The 18,668-nt window shown below is 44.9% G+C and overlaps 1 protein-coding gene across 2 annotated transcripts in view; it reads left to right on the forward strand.

Moving 5' to 3' along the window:
• Positions 1-18,434, forward strand: part of CNNM2 (cyclin and CBS domain divalent metal cation transport mediator 2) — a 171,303-nt gene extending 152,869 nt beyond the window's left edge. The window contains exons 5-8 of one of the 2 annotated variants that reach the window (XM_055424742.2): positions 9,976-10,069; positions 13,231-13,296; positions 17,162-17,346; positions 17,977-18,434. In XM_055424742.2, the coding sequence (XP_055280717.1) occupies positions 9,976-10,069; positions 13,231-13,296; positions 17,162-17,346; positions 17,977-18,186 (555 nt within the window). In that variant the 3' untranslated portion in view covers positions 18,187-18,434. The remainder of the gene's footprint in view (positions 1-9,975; positions 10,070-13,230; positions 13,297-17,161; positions 17,347-17,976) is intronic. The other variant, XM_055424743.2, reaches the window with a different exon arrangement.
• The last annotated feature ends 234 nt before the right edge of the window (positions 18,435-18,668 follow it).

The following is an 18,668-nucleotide window of genomic DNA, read 5'->3' on the forward strand; positions in this document are numbered from 1 at the left end:
ATAGAGATTTACAGGATTTGTAGAGGTGTTCAAATTATAGAGTTTGGTGAAAGTCATGTTCTTGTGAGCCAGCCAGTTACCTGAGGTGCCCAGAGTATGAAAAAATGAAATCTAATACCCTGTCAGTCTAACATAGGCCCAGTCGCTCAGTCATGTCTGACTGTTGGTGACCCCATGGACTGTAGCCCTCCAGGCTCCTTCGTCCATGGGATTTCCCAGACAAGGATCCTGGAGTGGGCTGCCATTTCCTCCTCCAGGGATTCTTTTGGACCCAGGGATCAAACCTGTGTCTTCTGCCTTGGCAGGTGGATTCTTTACCACTGATCCACCTGGGAAGCCCCATACAGAGTATAGTCCAAGCTAAAATATCACTAATGCATCATTGGAAATTCATGCCAGGTTATTGAATGTGTTCCACTGTATTTTAAGAGCATTAAATTAGGAGAAAGCAGCAGTAGCTGCCTTCCCTTCTTGCCCCAGGGCTAGCGAGCTGCCCTCTTCTGAAGACACTTGAAAACTCTTATCAAATGATTGATGTCTGGAATATAATTATAAATAGAAATATCATTTTGAGTTTAAACCCTAGATGAAATAGTTTAATTTATTCAAAGGGCAAACCACTTAAGTAAACTTAATTTAAAAAATATCCTATAGGTTATGGGGCACATACCTCCCACTGCTGCTGCTGCTGCTGCTAAGTCACTTCAGTCGTGTCCGACTCTATGTGACCCCATGACGGAAGCCCACCAGGCTCCCCCGTCCCTGGGATTCTCCAGGCAAGAACACTGGAGTGGGTTGCCATTTCCTTCTCCAATGTGTGAGAGTGAAAAGTGGAAGTGAAGTCACTCAGTCGTGTCCGACCCTTAGCGACCCCACGGACCGCAGCCCACCAGGCTCCTCCATCCATGGGATTTTCTAGGCAAGAGTACTGGAGTGGCTTGCCATTGCCTTCTCCGTACCTCCCACTACAGATGTATAAAAAGGCACTTTCAAGTTTTATCTGAGAAAATAGTTTTTTAACTAAAATGTATTTTGATAAAAACACAGTAAATAGTGAAAGAAAACTTTATTGGCTCTACATACCTTAAATAATTAATAAAATAATGGAAATGGATAGGAACATAATTTTGATGGAAAATTTTTTACTACCATCATAAAAAAGGAAGAAAAAATATTAGTTTTAAGTTGTGTACATAATAAAACAAAATTAACCAAGTTGAAGAAAATTAAATATAAAGCTAGGGGAATACACTTTAAAAACATTTTATGTGACTTCATAAAAATTGGTCGTTTGCTGTCACATATAAATTCTAGTAAATTCAGAAAGAGAAATTTCATAAAAACAATCTGCACAGATCATAATGAAATAAAATTAAACATAAAAATGCATAATTGAAAAGGACAGAGCTATTTTAAAATTGTGGTCAATTCTCTTACAAAGATGTGTATATAAGGTATAGAACAGACAGTATAATATGTTCTCATTTGTGTTAAAGGAACCTACATTCTTCCTTTACACACACACAATAATCATTGCCTCTGAGGAGGAGGTTTGGAGGATTAGGAATAGGGTGGAAGGGAAACTTACTTCTCTTTTTGAATTTCCATGTGTATGTACTGTTTAAATATGTTAAAAATTGTGAATTAATGGCAAACTAAAAACCCTAAGTAGCAACTGAATTAGGGAGAAAATATATAGATTATCATAAAATACCATAAGACTATTAAAATAATATAAATACTGTATACATAATATGTCAAAATTTAAAATTTTATTTCTCTAAGTATTTGTATAAGATAAAAGATACCTATAATTTTCTGTAATAGAAAAAGAACAAAGCAACAAACTCAAAAGAACAAATTAAATAATAGATTATCATGAAAATAACTTTTAAAATGAAAAAACTTTACATAAACAAAACAAGATTGGTTCTTCTAAAAGATGAGCAAACTCAGTATTCTCATGCCAGAATTAATGTGATAAGAGAAAAAGCAAAACTAGAAGTTCTCCCTTGCCCCCCCCAAAAGTAGCTCGAATCAAAAGAATCGCTTGAGGGAAAAGTTGAGACTTTAAAGAACTCAATTTCTATATTACACAAATAGAAAAAAATGATTTGACAGTCAGATGCATTCTTTAGGACAATATGGCCTTATCTAATTAAGTCTGAGTAAATACTATTGTGTGCCAGTCTCACCCACATTGATGGAGAATTCCTAAATAAAAAGATAGCAGTTAGAAACCAACAGTAGACCCAAAGAGTTATTCACTGTGACTGAATTAGGGTTATTGTAGAAATTCAGGGCCAGTTTAATAGAAGGACAACAAAACTAAAATATGCCATGTTAATTAAGAAAGCAGTAAAAGAAAAAATCTTTATACTATCGATAGTTACCAAAAAGGCAACTGACAGAGGTAAACATCCATTCTTGGTTTTAGAAAACAACCCCCCCCCCCAAAAAAAAAATCTCTGTAAAAATCCATGATGAACAGTGAACAAAAAAGACAATACTTAGTGTCATTTCACCTGTTATTTGGGAAAGGAATTTTAAGCCTTCAATATCAAACCTTCTCATGGAGTATTGAGTTGCAGGATCTTATGTGTCTCAGCGGATATCTCCTCACTCTTGACGCATCTACTGATAACACAGTCACGTTAAAGAAAAAAATTAGCTACCTAGAGTCAACCCAATTTTTTTTTAAAAAGTATGTATAAATATTGGGTTGCCTTAAGAGTTCATTTGAGTTTTTCCATAACAGCTTACAGAAAAATCTCAACAAACTCTTTGGTCCACCCAATATGAAACCAGTATAAGCTCCTTTTGAACCCTTTGAGCTGAGAACTCTTGTATAGAACAATAAAGAGAACAAGTTTGTAATTAGCACTTTAAATGTCTAAATGATGTTGTTTGGCTGACAGGAAAGTGCCAGTGGTCCCAGACTGTTGCTCTTGCATCCAGCGCACTCGGCTCCCGTGTGCCTGGTGAGGTTGGCACCCTCCCGCCCTGTGCTCAGTTTGAGCTACTTTGTGTGTTTGTACAGTATGTTGTGCTGTTAGTTGCCCTCTGCTGGGTGTGACCAGATTATTTCTATGCTTAGTCCTCCTCTGCTGCTTTCTCTTTGGCTCAGTGCTTCTCACACTTCAGTGTGCTTGGGAATCTCTTGAGGATTCCTTACATCTAGGGTGGAGTCTTAACAAGCTCCCATTTGGATGAGTAGAAGGCTTAGCCACGATGATTCATGTAGTAAGAACAGCTTCCTAACAGATTTGAGCAGTAAAGGCAAGTGCTGGCACTGACATCTGGTGGTAGCACTTGGTTAGGTGATGGTCAACCAGATAGCCTGAAATATGTGTGCATTAATTTTTGACTGTCAAAAAAATTTTTTTTTAATTTAAGCATTTATAAACTTGCTGAGTCCCAGGACTACATCTGTGGACTCCAGATTGAAAAATACTGCTTTAGAATGGATGGGTGGTGTTCCTCTTCCTATTGGGTGCTGCTGGTGAACACAGCCTGGCATTTGTGCTCCTGGCATTTAATGGTGTCTCCCTGTAGGTGTCAAAGCCTACTTTGTGATGATGATTTGAAAAACAGGAAATAAAAAGAGAACTCAATTCCAGAGCGAGCAGGAGACCAAGTAGCTGCTCAGCATATGGGATCTGAGGGTCTCCAGCCATGAGCCCATGGCCTCCACTGATCACTTGACCTTGTTTGTGCCAGCGAGGACAGCTGAGGCTTCTCCCTTAAGGCCTGGTCCACACGACCGCTGAGCACTTTGTGGATGCTTGGAAACTTTGAAAGGAGTTACACCTTTTTCCAAGGAAAGGTGGGATCCTGTGGGAGTCACTGTACTCGAGGAGCCAGCTTGGCCTGGGGCAGTGAAGCCTTCTTCCTGTTTGTCAGTTTATCCTTGAGGTGTGCCCCTCCTTCCTTTGGAAGTCTGTCCTGCCCCGTACCAATTTTTTTTTTTTTTTTGGTGACAGGCTAGAGTAAAGCCATGAATGTTTCAAAAGTAAAATTGATACGTGGCCCCTTCTCTATATGGAAAGTAGTTATCTGAGAAGTTCCTTGATGGAGTTTTGAGCCCAGCCAAGATATTTATTTCCTCAAAGGGCAGCCCTGCTTTGTGTACTGGTAGGTTTACTTGAAAATGGTCACTTTTCTGAGTCATTGACACACACAGATTAATAAAAAATGTTCACTGGATGTTTTTAAAACTTGCCAGTCAGGAAAGCCTCACTCTAGAGAAGGAGGGCTGGATGGTTGGGGGAGGCGGGGTTGTAGAATCACAGAATGTTAGAACTGAAAGAACCGTAGGGTTCGTCTTCTCTACTGCCGTTTTATAAATGAAGCAAGATTAGCCTAGGGCTGCTGCTGCTGCTGCTAAGTCACTCCAGTCGTGTCCAACTCTGTGTGACCCCATAGATGGACGCCCACCAGGCTCCCCCGTCCCCGGGATTCTCCAGGCAAGAACACTGGAGTGGGTTGCCATTTCCTTCTCCTAGCCTAGGGCAGCAGTTCCTAAATGCTTGATACTTGACGAAGTTTTCTCCCGTTTGAGGCAAAATGAGGGGTAAAAAGGACAGTGGCAATGAGTTCTTCATGAAGCTGTGTGTATTCAGTTTGTTTCCCTGGTGGCTCAGTTGGTAAAAAATCTGCCTGCAATTCGGGAGACCTGGGTTCGATCCCTGGATTGGAAGACCCCTTGGAGGAGAGAGAACATGGCAACCCACTCCAGTATTCTTGCCTGGTGAATCCCCGTGAACAGAGGAGCCTAGTGGTCTACCGTCCATGAGGTCACAGAGTCGGACACGACTGAGCGACTAAGCGCACATTCTGAAATTATGTATTTTATATATTGGGGTTTAAAATATCTGGGCTTCTGTGAAATCATGGTCTCACACAGATAGCTGTGTATTAAAAAAAAAATCTCTTATGAAATAAAAATGTGGCAACCCTCTCTTTGTTCCTGAGGAGGAAGATGGATTTTCCTAGTTCTTGGGATCCAAGCTGGGAACCACTGACCTAGTATCAGTTCAGTTCAGTCGCTCAGTCGTGTCCGACTCTCCGCGACCCCATGAATCACAGCACGCCAGGCCTCCCTGTCCATCGCCAACTCCCGGAGTTCACTCAAACTCATGTCCATCGAGTCGGTGATGCCATCCAGCCATCTCATTCTCTGTCGTCCCCTTCTCCTCCTGCCCCCAATCCCTCCCAGCATCAGAGTCTTTTCCAGTGGGTCAACTCGTTGCATGAGGTGGCCAAAGTATTGGAGTTTCAGCTTTAGCATCAGTCCTTTGAATGAACACCCAGGACTGATCTCCTTTAGAATGGACTGGTTGGATCTCCTTGCAGGACAAGGGACCCTCAAGAGTCTTCTCCAACACCACAGTTCAAAAGCATCAATTCTTCGGCGCTCAGCTTTCTTCGCAGTCCAACTCTCACATCCATACATGACCACTGGAAAAACCATAGCCTTGACGAGACGGACCTTTGTTGGCAAAGTAATGTCTCTGCTTTTTAATATGCTGTCTACTTTGGCCACCTCATGCGACGAGTTGACTCACTGGAAAAGAGTCTGATGCTGGGAAGGATTGGGGGTGGGAGGAGAAGGGGACGACAGAGAATGAGATGGCTGGATGGCATCACCGACTCGATGGACATGAGTTTGAGTGAACTCCGGGAGTTGGTGATGGACAGGGAGGCCTGGTGTGCTGTGATTCGTGGGGTCGCAAAGAGTCGGACACGACTGAGCGACTGAACTGAACTGAACTGAACTGAAGGTTGGTCATAACTTTCCTTCCAAGGAGTAAGCGTCTTTTAATTTCATGGCTGCAGTCAGCATCCGCAGTGATTTTGGAGCCCCAAAAAATAAAGTCTGACATTGTTTCCCCATCTGTTTCCCATGAAGTGATGGGACCAGATGCCATGATCTTAGTTTTCTGAATGTTGAGCTTTAAGCCAACTTTTCACTCTCCTCTTTCACTTTCATCAAGAGACTTTTTAGTTCCTCTTCGTTTTCTGCCATACGGGTGGTGTCATCTGCATATCTGAGGTTATTGATATTTCTCCCGGCAATCTTGATTCCAGCTTGTGCTTCTTCCAGCCCAGCGTTCCTCATGATGTACTCTGCATAGAAGTTAAATAAGCAGGGTGACAATATACAGCCTTGACATACTCCTTTTCCTATTTGGAACCAGTCTGTTGTTCCATGTTCAGGTCTAACTGTTGCTTCTGACCTGCATATAGGTTTCTCAAGAGGCAGGTCAGGTGGTCTGGTATTCCCATCTCTTTCAGAATGTTTCACAGTTTATTGTGATCCACACAGTCAAAGGCTTTGGCATAGTCAATAAAGCAGAAATAGATGTTTTTCTGGAACTCTCTTGCTTTTTCGATGATCCAGCGGATGTTGGCAATTTGATCTCTGGTTCCTCTGCCTTTTCTGAAACCAGCTTGAACATCTGGAAGTTCACGGTTCACGTATTGCTGAAGCCTGGCTTGGAGAATTTTGAGCATGACTTTACTAGCGTGTGAGATGAGTGAGACTGTGTGGTAGTTTGAGCATTCTTTGGCATTGCCTTTCTTTAGGATTGGAATGAAAACTGACCTTTTCCGGTCCTGTGGCCACTGATCTAGTTTACCTGCCTTTAATCTGATGATGGATCTAGACTCAGTAGACTCCACAAGAAGATAGCTGATCTTCCTCTGCCTGCCAGCCTGTCTTGGGGAGCAGGGAGAGATCAGCTGAGGGGGCTGAGAATCTTTGAACAGCCGTCCTGGTCTAATTGACAGCTTGTGGGGAGTCTCTCGAGAAGCCAGAATGCCCAGAGGTTCCAGAGCTGATACCCATTTGCAGGGACATAGAACACAGAAGGCCCTATCATTTGTTCTTTAAAAAAAAAAAAAAGATCCAGATCAATAGGCAGTTCATCGAGATGGACATCATTACGAGTCTCTATGGCATTTGATCCTGCCTCCTGATTTTCTGTGTAGAAATGCAGGTTATGAGATGGTCTTGCAGCCCCTTTTGAGTTTACAGTCACCAAGGCAGACATTTTCAAATAGCATCTACGTGCATCCTAGCTCCCTGATACAAAATCAAGGGTTAGTCCATGATGAAATGGATAAGTAACTGAAGGGATCCACCGACGGGCACTTCCATTTCTGTTGCTCACCATCTCTGAATATTGTCCTTCCCTACCTCTCTTAGGGACCCTGCCTCCCCTTCTTTCCCGCCAGCTTTTGACTTTTGCTCCCTGAGTTCCCACCTCTTCTCCCTCCACTAACTGTCCTCCCTTTCTGCCTGGAAATGGCAACAACCCACTCCAGTATTCTTGCCCCGGGAAATCCCATGGACAGAGGAGCCTAGCGGGCTACAGTCTATGGCGTTATAGAGAGGCAGACATAACTTAGCAACTGAACAGCAACAACAACAGAACAGCCCTCGTTAACCCCACAGCGCCCTCCTCACCCTGCTGCCATCTCCCCTCTGTGGCCCGGCCTCCTGTGCTTTGCCCTGCCTGTCCTCCCTTTCCATCCGCTGTCTGATTGCTTCGGGAAGGGACCCCCTCAGGCCACCGCGCTGTCCTCCATGACAGTGGCCGTGGCCGTCCCTCCACTCTGAGGCCCTTCCCCGCCTCCTCTGCGGTGGTGCGCTCATCTGGTTCTGCTTGTCTGTTTGCCCTTGGGCTCCCGGTGGCTTCTTTCCTCCTGCTCTCTGTCACGATCTGCAGTTTCTCCTTTTCTCTTTCCACCCACTTTTCTCTCTCACATCCCCATCTCCAGTTCTGACCTTTCCCCTGACCTTTGTTCTTCCATTTCAGCCTTTTTGATGGGCTCTTCAGAAGGTCTTGTTTTCTCGAAGGGCATTCGTCCTCTCTTCCAGCTCCTATCACTGCCCTTCCTAGTGTTTCCACCTCCACGTGTGGAGTCCCTGTTCTTCAAGTCACTCGGAGCAAACTTTTCTTGCGATTTTTGACGCGCCCCGCCCCCCCGCCATTTCTCTCCGGATGCTTTTCTCCCTTTATCCGTGGCTCCTCTCATGGCGATCTTTTTCCAGTCCTGTGGTTACTGCCTTTGTGTCCATCTAGATTTGATCTCCTTGAAACCTTCTCAAGAACCTGACTGCGTTAGCCGTTCCTTCAAGGAGCTCCACAGTCCGACCTGCTCACCAAACTCTCTTTTAAACCCACTGAGCCTGCTGTTGCCCACCTCTGACCTTCCTTAACACCGTTCCCTTCTCTGCGCTCAAATCCTGCTGCTGCTAAGTCACTTCAGTCGTGTCCGACTCTGTGCGACCCCATAGATGGCAGCCCACCAGGCTCCCCCGTCCCTGGGATTCTCCAGGCAAGAACACTGGAGTGGGTTGCCATTTCCTTCTCCATGGCTCAAATCCTACTCCTCCTCAGATTTTCCTTCCTGTGTAAAATTTGTCTTTATACAAGAACAGGAAGTACTTTGTTTCTCCCTCCCTGAACTCCTTATGTTCTTCTTGTCTTTCTCCTCGTGTGGAATTTTTGTTCACTGCCTTGTATCATGACGTTTCAAGTGCTCTCCCCTTACGTGAACTGTGTGCCCTTGGAGCACAAAGACTGCCTTCTCACAAGGCTGCACAGCCTCTCCTATAGGACCCTGTGTGGTCAGGGCTTTAGCACCTTTTGGTTTGCAGGTTGATTTTGTATTATAGCAAGAGAATTGGTTGGAGGTTGATAAAACTAGTATTTTCCATCGAGTGAAGGAAAACCTAAAAGAGAGACAACAGATGGTTTTCTGAGGAAGGGATTCAAGAAAAGACTTCCATAAATGGGAATTCAGTGCAGAATAAAAGGGAGTGATCACAGTGATAAGAGTTTGCGTTCGTGAGTGACAGTGTAGCATACCGATTAAGAGCTTGTTCTTGGGTCACTTCATCCTTCTGAGCCCCATTCTCCTGATTTATATGAGGGTAATGATTGTATCTGCCTCATAGAATTGTGAGCATTAATTAATAAAGCAGTGTGAATTGTTGGCCCAGTTCCTCTTCAATAAATGGTAGCTTAAGTTTTGTTTACCCATGGTAAAGGATGTACCATGAAGGTACACTCTTACCAGAGAGGCAAGAATTACAGGTAAGATGAGCAAGAACCTTCCTGATCCTTGGCTTAGAAATCTAGACTACAACTTGCTTATGAGGGTTTTCCAGTAGCCCAGAAAAATGCATGTTGATATCAGTTACCATGAAAAGATTATGGTGAACCCTAAGGCTGGGGGAATGAATAAAGCACAGCCTGTCCCAGAAGAAATGGGGAGAATGAAGAAGTTGTGATCAAGTTAGAGGAAGGAAGGAAGGGAGAACCTTAGAAAAGGTCTTGTCCTAATGGAAGGACATTTCTTAAGGTGCTTTTCCAAGACAAGAGAAGTACCACAGTGTCACGGTGCCTCTTGGGTGTCTGGGTGACCAGGGATTGGCCTGCGGGGTGTTTGCTCAATTGATCAGGACTATGATAGGGAGAGAAGAGTGAGTTGTGCCCTCAGGAACTGGTTTAGTCCTCTCTGTTTCATGGTCACAAACCATGCTGGCCCTTGACCCCGACTCTGCTACGACTCAGCCTCCCATGGGACTGCCTGGCTGACGGTCACAGAGCACTTTCTCAGTGTTTGTTCCGTGGATGGGGCAAAAGCCCCATCCTTCTGTCCCTGGGAGGGCTCTTGAATCCACAGACTGGGGTGCTGGGGACTACTAAGTGAACTCATGGAAATTAAACATCACACTACCATCCCCAGTGCATCTCCAGCTAAATCCAGTTTCTCATATTTAAGATGCGTTAACCCTCTCCTCTGTCTAAGTGGGAAAGGGCTACCTGAGGCTTTTTACTTCCTTGGTTTTGTTGGGAAAGGAATTTAGACCAAAATCTGAGGAAGGACTAAATCTTGCATAGAATTTACGAAGGGGTTCATATAAGTAGGCTGAAAATGCTCCCTTTTTCCTTTTCACAGGGCAAAGTGGAAGTAGAAGCTGGAAAAGAAGGTATGAAGTTTGAAGCCAGTGCTTTTTCATACTATGGCGTGATGGCCCTTACGGCATCCCCAGGTGAGTGTCCTTGTCAGCCTCAGGGCAGGGCTAGGTGTCAGGAAATAACGCCCTGTACTGTCACTTTTATCCCTGTACCTGCTGGCTAAACACGCTTGTTTCTCTACTTTATGAACTTTTTATTGAAGTTGAATACAAAAAACACTGCTTACCTCATACATATATACCTCTGAGCATTTTCACAAACTCAGCTCTCCTGTGTAGACCAGCTCACAAATCAGGAGACAGGGCATCACCAACCCTCAGAGGAAACTGCCCCCCTACCCCACCCCACCCTCCCCTTTAGTCACTGTCTCCCAGAGTAACCACTGTCTTGACTTCTGAGCCTTGACAAGTTTTGCCTCTTTTTGAACTTCAGGTCAGTGGAATTATTGCACTGAATCTGGCTTCTCCCACCCAGTGTTGTCCCGGTCACCTTCATCTGTGCTGCTGTGCGAGCTTACCCTCTTTCTTCTCATTGCTGTGTCGTGTTCCACAGTGTGAATATATACCAATGCATTTGTTCTTTTCGATGCTGGTGGACACAGGGGGAGCTTCATGTTGGAGGCCACTGTGAATTGTGTGGCAGTAACACTGCACACGTCCCTTGGTGAAGAGACTTCTGTCAGGTCTATATGTAAGAGCAGAGTGTGGGGGCCTGTGTTGATAGCTATTGCCCCACAGTTTCCCAGAGTGGCTGAGGAGTTTCCACATGCCTGCCCCTGCTAATGAGGGCAGGGGCTAATGCTTCACATCCACCTGTCCACCGCTGGATACTGTTGAATCTTTTAGGTGTTAACTATTCTGGACTTTAAAATTTTTCATTTTTCTGAGGATAATTGAGTTTGTTGATATATATCCATTGTCTATAGCCAGTTCTTCTTAATAGAGAGTTGGCCAGTTAAGTCGGCCAAGTAAGGGTGGGTGTACCCTCAGGGTATCGATCCAGTGCTCTGACACAAAATGCAAGAAAGCGGGATCTGTGCTAGTGGGAATGTGGCTGCAGAGACTTGGCTCACCTCTGGGATGGGCCTTGAATGGTCTCTGTGTAGCTTCCTTTGCTTTAACTGGGCAGGCAGGTGGGCTTCCCTGGTAGCTCAGCTAGTAAAGAATCCACCTGCAGTGCAGGAGACCCTGGTTTGATTCCTGGGTCAGGAAGATCCCCTGGAGAAGGGATCGGCTACCCACTCCAGTATTCTTGCCTGGAGAATCCCTATGGACAGAGGAGCCTGGCGGGCTACAGTCCATGGTGTCAAAAAGAGTTGAACAGGAGTCAGCACAGCACAGCAAGGCAGGCAGGTAAACAGGGCCTGGAGTACCACCTTGTGGTCAGAATGCCTAATGACATGCTGTGTGCTAGGACCTACCTTCCTCATAAACCTCAAACTTAAAAATCACCCATGAAGAGTGCTCTCACTTCTGAAAACCAGTCTCAAAGTGGGAGGGGACGTCTCCAGACAAGTCTGTGTTGTGACCTTGGTCCTCATTTACTGCGCCACACGGTGTCTCGGGCACCCAGAGATGTTACAGTCAGAAAGCAAGAGAAAGGCCAAGAATTCTGAGGCTCTAAGCTTCCCCTGCCCCCTACATCTTCTCACTGCCCTGGTGCAGGTTATTGAGTTCCATGGGCCAGCATCTCCATTGTCAAGTGCCGACTGACACCTAGTGTGAGCACAAGCCTGTCGAATCCCACGTAATTAGTAGGTGTCTGCTGTAAACCTGAAGGTGATCTTCTGTTTTCACCACTAGTGAGAGGACAGGGCCATTCTTAACTAGGTCAAGAAGACCTGGGTGACAGCCTGAGTTCCATCATTTATGGGTCTCCCAACTGAGAAATGCTCTTGGCTTCCTCACTATTAAAAGGATATAAGATCATCTCCTGTGATTGTTAGAATGTGATGATACTCACACAAGGAAGGGCTTTGTAACCTTTAAGTCACAAGAGGAAATGTTTATTTTAAACAAGTAGGTGCTGAGATTGCGACTCTTGCTTGGCAACCGTCCTCATGTTAGCCCCAGGTTAGCAGGCTCAGTGTATAAGGTGGCTTTGTACAGAAAGCTAGTCCTCTATGTAAAAATGTAAGTTGTACATTTGTATTGGTCACTAGTTCTTGAAATATAAATATTAGCCCAGTTCATACTGAACTATGGATTCATATAGGGGTAAATCGCGTTCAGAAAAGGAAGAGCAGGCCTTCCATATAGAAAGCGTGTGGGGCTGCAATAGCCTTACCTAGTATGCAAATGCCCAGGAGGAAGAGACTTAGCATCCTGCTTACTACAAAAGCCCAGCGTTTTACTTGACTCTACAATTAGGATTCAGGGTTTTGTATATCCATTGAGAGATGCGTTAGTATTATAATCTCAAGATAATGTTTCTATTTGTTATTATTGATTGCCTAGTAAAACCCTGTGGTAATCAGTTATCAAGTCCTGCACAGTTATTTGTCAAATTATATCTCAATTAAAAAAAAAAAACCTGCCCAGAAAATATGACCCCTGTCTGGTAGGGCATGTTGTTTGACTTTGGTCTGCCACTCCCAGGAAATCTGCGTATGATGTTATTTATTTATTGGGTTGCCCAAAAAGTTCATTTGGGTAAGTGCTTATGGGAAATGAACGAATGAACTTTTTGGCCAACCCAGTACCTTCCTCTGATACTTTGAATTGCTTTGGAATACTTGGCAATTTCAAACAATCCGGTCAGAGTTACAGTCAGACTAATTAAGAGTGTAAATGAATTGAATAACTAATTGCTTGGCAGAGACGGGGATGCTGTAGGCTGTGCACTGAACGAACATCGCGGTGTTTTGGCAAAAGCGGCTTGGGTCATGCTCCTGGGGCAGATGACGGGTCGAGCTCCCAGTCTGTGTGGCTAGCTGTGATTGAAGTCCTTAAGAGCACATTTTGAGCTATAAACTGCAATTGGGTATTAACGGCTTAAGAGGTTTCTAGGTTAGTAAAGAAGCATGTGAGTGGAATTTCCCCTGATTTCAGCCTTCCTATATTCCTCTTCCTGGAAAGCAGTGTATGTTCTTTTGGTTTATATATCATATAGGCTTCTGCATATCTGGAACCAAACAGCCACATGGGTAGAACAGGTGTCCTCTCCTGTCCCCTGGTTACAGAGCTCCTGTCTTGCCTTTGGAAACGGTCTCACCCTGTTCTTCTCCATTTTTCAGTTCCTTTGTCCCTGTCTCGTACCTTTGTTGTCAGCAGAACAGAGTTGTTAGCAGCAGGTTCTCCAGGTAATTCTGCATGTTTCCTTTTCATAATTCTCCTGATTGCCTCCCTTGACCCCACCAAAGCCCGGCTGGCCAGATCTGCTCCTTCTGTTCGGTTAAGGCCATTTTCAATTTTTCTTTGAGCTCTTAAAGTCCATGGTTCTATGACCTAAGAGTGAGCTACCCAGGAAAGCATTAGCCCTCAACAGATGGCAGAGAGGGTTTGGGAGCTGGGAAGGGAATCTTGAAACATGAGCAGAGACGACAGTGGGAAAAGAAGAGTGGTTCTAACGTGAGTCACCAGTGTTCTCTGTAAGTCCCACCCATCCCGCTGACCTTGGATTTTTGTTGCTGCCCTTTGGTTCTTTTGGTGACCTCAGCAGAGTCATGGTGTGTGGAATCTGCAGAGGCCCCAAACCTGAGGCTTCTGCAGAACGCATTCAGCCGAAAGGCTGGAGGACTGTGAACTTTCCTTGGTTCTCTGTCCTCGGAGGCCCCAGTGTTCCTGTTTCTTTGGTCCTTTTTTCGGATGTCCACATGAACGAGGTGCATGTATTTCCACCCTCCGTCAGGCAGGTGGCCCCACCTCTCCTGTCTCGCTTTCTTCTTTTTGAAATTAGTACAGTGCACATTCTTAAGGAGCTGCTGGTTCTTGCCCCGCAGGAGAATGTGGTCATGCCTTCCTAATATGTCCAGCTGCTAAAGAGAACAGCAAAGGTTTAATCTTTCTTTAATTAAAATTGCTGGGCTTTCCTACTTGGTAGTCCAGTTTTTCTGTAATTTGTTCAATACAGCTTATATTTTAAAATCTGACTGAAATTTGTATCTCCTCATCCAGTTTCAGCAAAAGTCTAAAATGCCAATACTTGGTAAAGGAGGCAATACTTAATTGTCTTAGAAGAAATGTAATATTTTTCAGGTCTTTGTTCTTAAAAGATCTGAGGGTGTTTGGCCATAAGATACTACTTATCAGGCTGCTTGAATCCGGCCAGTTGACAGAAATACGTTTATACATGTGTACATACATATGTACACATAAACATGTATTTATATGCATGTTGGTATTTTTTTCTCCCCTTTTTATTTGCTGGCATCTGCTACTGATTTAAAATGTCCTAGATACTGAAGTAAACTGACTTTTGGATGAAGCTCCTGGAAATGTCGTTTGTGTTTCACTTTTTCTTAGAACTTAGTGATTTCATAGTTCAGCCTGTTCCATCTGATCTAGTCGTAAGAAAATCCATTTTGAGGGTCCAGGCCTTCGGGCTGCTGGCATTACAATAATAAGATACCTGATGAATGGAGGTTGAACTACACCAGTGATTTGCAGCCAGTTCCACACAGGGCCTCACGGCTCTAAGGGAGGAGGCTGGGATGTTTCTTTATTGTGTCTTTCTAGCTTACTAGCTAATGAAAGGATTCCTGAGTAGGATGAATAAAATAAACCAAGACAAAAAAAAAAAAATTCTGAGAAAGCATAAGAGCAATTAAAATTGATTTTTTTTCATAATTATCATCATAAAACCTTGGCACATAAATTTGGCAACAAAACCTGCACTGGGGCGTGGCAACTTGAAGTCTTGTTATCTTTGGGTGTGAGGACTTGCACATCTCACCACATGATGATAAAAGGTGAGCGTGCTGGTTTCTGTTAAGTTGCAGAAAAGGTCCTGGAAAATGGTCTGTTGCTCTGGACTGTGGCTGTGATGCCAGGCAGTGGTTTCCTGGCAAAGGGGAGGGTTTATCTCTCAAAAAACAGAGGTCGGTGGGCTGAAAGGAAGCTAACTGGGAGTTAATAGATACCTTGGGAGACCAGAGAAATTGTCCTGTAATCCTCCTCAGGAGAAAAGTAACAGGAGATTGAGAAGCAGAAAGCCTCATGACAGCAATCAGGCAATGCACAAAGTCTGATCAAATAACAAAAGTGCTCTGAAAGTGTTTTTATTTATTTATTATTTATTGTCTGTACCATACGGCATGCGGGATCTTAGATCCCTGACTGGGCCCCCAGCAGTGAAAGTGCTGAGTCTTAACCACTGGACAGCCAGAACATTCCCGAACGTCTTGTTTTCATAACATTAAATTGAAACTGAAAGACGTAAACACCATTTCAGAAGTATCTGTAAATTTGGGGCTAAAGCCTGGAGATAGAGTGGGAGCCCTTGTTTCACAGATGGTTGCATCTGTCAGCCTGTGCAGAGTTACCTGGAGTACAGAGAAGCTTGATCCTGAGGGTAGGAGAGAGGTGGAGAGGTCTGGAGTGGGGCTTAGGGGAAAGACTATAATAATGTTAATGAGGCTCATTCATCGGCACTTACTGGGTGTCAGACACCATGCTAAGCGCTTTACCTTATCTCATGTTGACTCATCATCAGACCTTACAAGCCGGGTGCTATTACTGTTTGCTTTTTATAGATAGGGAATCTGAGGCTTAGCAAAGTTGGGCCATCTGATCAAAGTTAGGTCACCTGCTAAATAGAAGATATCTGATAAATTATTAATTTGCCTTGTTCTCTTAAGTGGAAGCAACAAGAGGAAGTGCTGTTGAGTTTAATTTTGACCAACAATGGAAAATTGGCTCCTGACATGAAAACTGTAGAGAAAGTTGTGACATGAAAATTTTAGGAGATAATGAACCCATCATTTGAGCTTCCTTGAGTACTTGCCATGTACTTGTCATATTTAAACAGGGACTTTTTGCTCAATGGTGTCTCAGATGGTGGTCTGGATGGGCAAAGGAAAGATAAAATGCGAGGTAAATGGTTGAATTATTTGGCCCAGAGAAGAAGAGACTTCAGAGAACTATCTTCAGATTCCTCAGGGCTATCCAAGTAGCAGAGGAGTGGAAGCTACTCGATAGAGCTCCATAGAGTGTAGAGGCTGTCACTTGAAGTTGAGGAAGCAGATTTGGATGGCTTTGATGACAGACCTTCCAGTCATTGAAGGGTGGGACCAGCCAAGAGCCAGTCAGATCCATTGGAAAGAGGAGCCAGCCATCAGATGGGAGAGTAGGTCCCCTTTCATCCTGTGACATTGTGCAATTCAGTGTGGGCACCCAGTTGATATTTGTGCAATAGGTTTGACTAGAAAAGTAAAAATGGAAGAAGCCTTGGTGAGGGGAGGTGAGTTTTATTTTTAATGAAAAGTGTTAGAAGCTATGGTGAATGTGCCTTTAAAAGCAGCAACATTTAGACTCACCTGGATTTCCTTTCACTTTGTTTTAATGAAAGAGTTCATTGAAGACTGCCCCAGCACCTAATCTAACCTAATCAAACTTTCTAAAGGGGTTTGGTGTCTCCGAGGGTGAAATGGCAACCCACTCCAGTGTTCTTGCCTGGAGAATCCCAGGGACGGCGGAGCCTGGTCAGCTGCCGTCTATGGGGTCGCACAGAGTCAGACACGACTGAAGCGACTTAGCAGCAGCAGCAGGGTGCTTAAAATCCTGAGATGTCCTCAGCCTGCCTTTCTGGGATTTTACTGGGGTCAGAGGCAAATATAACAGGTTTGGCTGGGAAGTATGAACAGATAGACCTGTTTTGATCCTTTAAAAACACATACTGACTTAGGAACATTCTCAAGCATTTTTGCTCCTGGCAAAATGATGCCGTGCTGCCTTCCTGCAGCCCAGGCTTTTATCAAGTAGCTTCTGTGTCTGGGGCCTCGCCTTGCCTGACATAGCATGCAGCCACAGGTCTTTGCTTATTGGAGACTCGGTGTGTTCACGTGGATGGGGCTGGGAATCTGTTGCAGGAGAAGCCGTGAGCACACTGTCAGAGACCCTGCAGTTGAGCTTGTTTATTACTTTACTTGGAAAATAAAGAGCTGACTTTGAGTGACATCTGACCTCACTTAAAAGGCAGCTGGGTTTTTTTTTTCCCTCCTTTTCCAGGTGAAAACAAGTCACCTCCTCGTCCGTGCGGCTTGAATCACTCGGACTCTCTCAGTCGCAGCGACCGAATTGATGCGGTAACGCCAACTCTGGGGAGCAGCAACAATCAGCTCAACTCTGCATTCCTCCAGGTCTACATCCCTGACTACTCAGTGCGAGCCCTCTCCGATCTCCAGTTTGTTAAGGTGAGAGGGAAGGCCGGGCCTGGCAGGGGAAGGTCAGCTTCCCTTGTGAGCAGGTGGCTCCCTGGCCCCTGCACGGAGCCTTCTGGTCATTTCGTGGGGGCCCTGCCTCCAGCTCCTGTGCCCCTGCCTCTGCCGGGGAAGACCATTGATCTCCCTGGCTCTGTCCAGTGAGCTACCAAATCAGATGTAGCTTTTTCGGGGAGTGAGAGCTGGAGATGGTAAGAAAAAGAGGAAACCTTTTCAGCCAATCTTCACGGACTTCTGAGAAATTTGGAGGATTTGCTAGGGAGAACCCTTACTTCCTCCCCTGGGACAGAGCTTTTTTCTCAGTCTGGAATAAAGATGGCTTTGAGGGGTCAAGCCAGCTTTAGCTGATGGAAGCCTATCTCCATTTTCTAGTCTGGGTGGAATTTTGAGACAAAATTTGGGTATAGTTTATACCAGTATAAACTGACCTGTTCATAGAGTCAACATGAACTGTAAAAAGTGACTGAAGGATGGTTTTCACCTAGGGCAGCTACTCGGGGCCCTTCAGGGGATATAAGGTGTAATAAATATAATGCCATGTGGAGAAAAGATAGCCTAAAAATATTATCTTGGTTTGTTTTCTGTACCATCTCCTGGCCCCAGATCTCAAGACAGCAATACCAAAATGCCTTGATGGCATCCCGGATGGACAAGACTCCTCAGTCTTCAGACAGTGAAAACACTAAAATTGAATTGACTCTTACGGAGCTGCATGACGGGTTGCCGGATGAGACGGCCAACCTGCTCAACGAACAGAACTGTGTGACACACACCAAGGCCAACCACAGCCTGCACAGCGAAGGCGCCATCTAGGGCGCCCGGCCCCCACGCCAGGCCGCCGGCCGACCGTGAACCCCACTAGCGTGAGCTTGTGTGCCATGCTGCATCCTGCAACGTCCCGACACCAAAGACTCCGTCCCCTTCCTGGAAGCAGCAGAGGAGGCCGGGGAGGGCAGGCCCGGAAACCGGAGACAGGAAGTCGACAGCCAGGGCGTGGCATTTCGAGATTATGGAGATGAACTTCTTCCGCCCAAATAGAATCATGTTTATTTTTTCAGCTGTACCTTTTATCGTTATTCACTCTCCTCCTCCCTCGATTTGCATGAAGTTGAAAATTGTCGCGATTTATTTTTTTTCGGAGAGATCATGTTTTTAAAAAGTGTCTTTTGCAGAGTTTTAAGTTGTTCTGTCTGAACTCTGCTGTGACCCCATGATGTGACCGCAAGAGGATGGACTTGTCCCTCCAGTGGCCTCCCTTGGGCCCTCCCTCCCCACCGTCCCAAGGAGGGGCACCC

Source organism: Moschus berezovskii, chromosome 12 (assembly GCF_049115385.1).
Source record: "Moschus berezovskii isolate FMDL1 chromosome 12, NW_MosBer_1.0, whole genome shotgun sequence".
NCBI classification, from domain to species: domain Eukaryota; kingdom Metazoa; phylum Chordata; class Mammalia; order Artiodactyla; family Moschidae; genus Moschus; species Moschus berezovskii.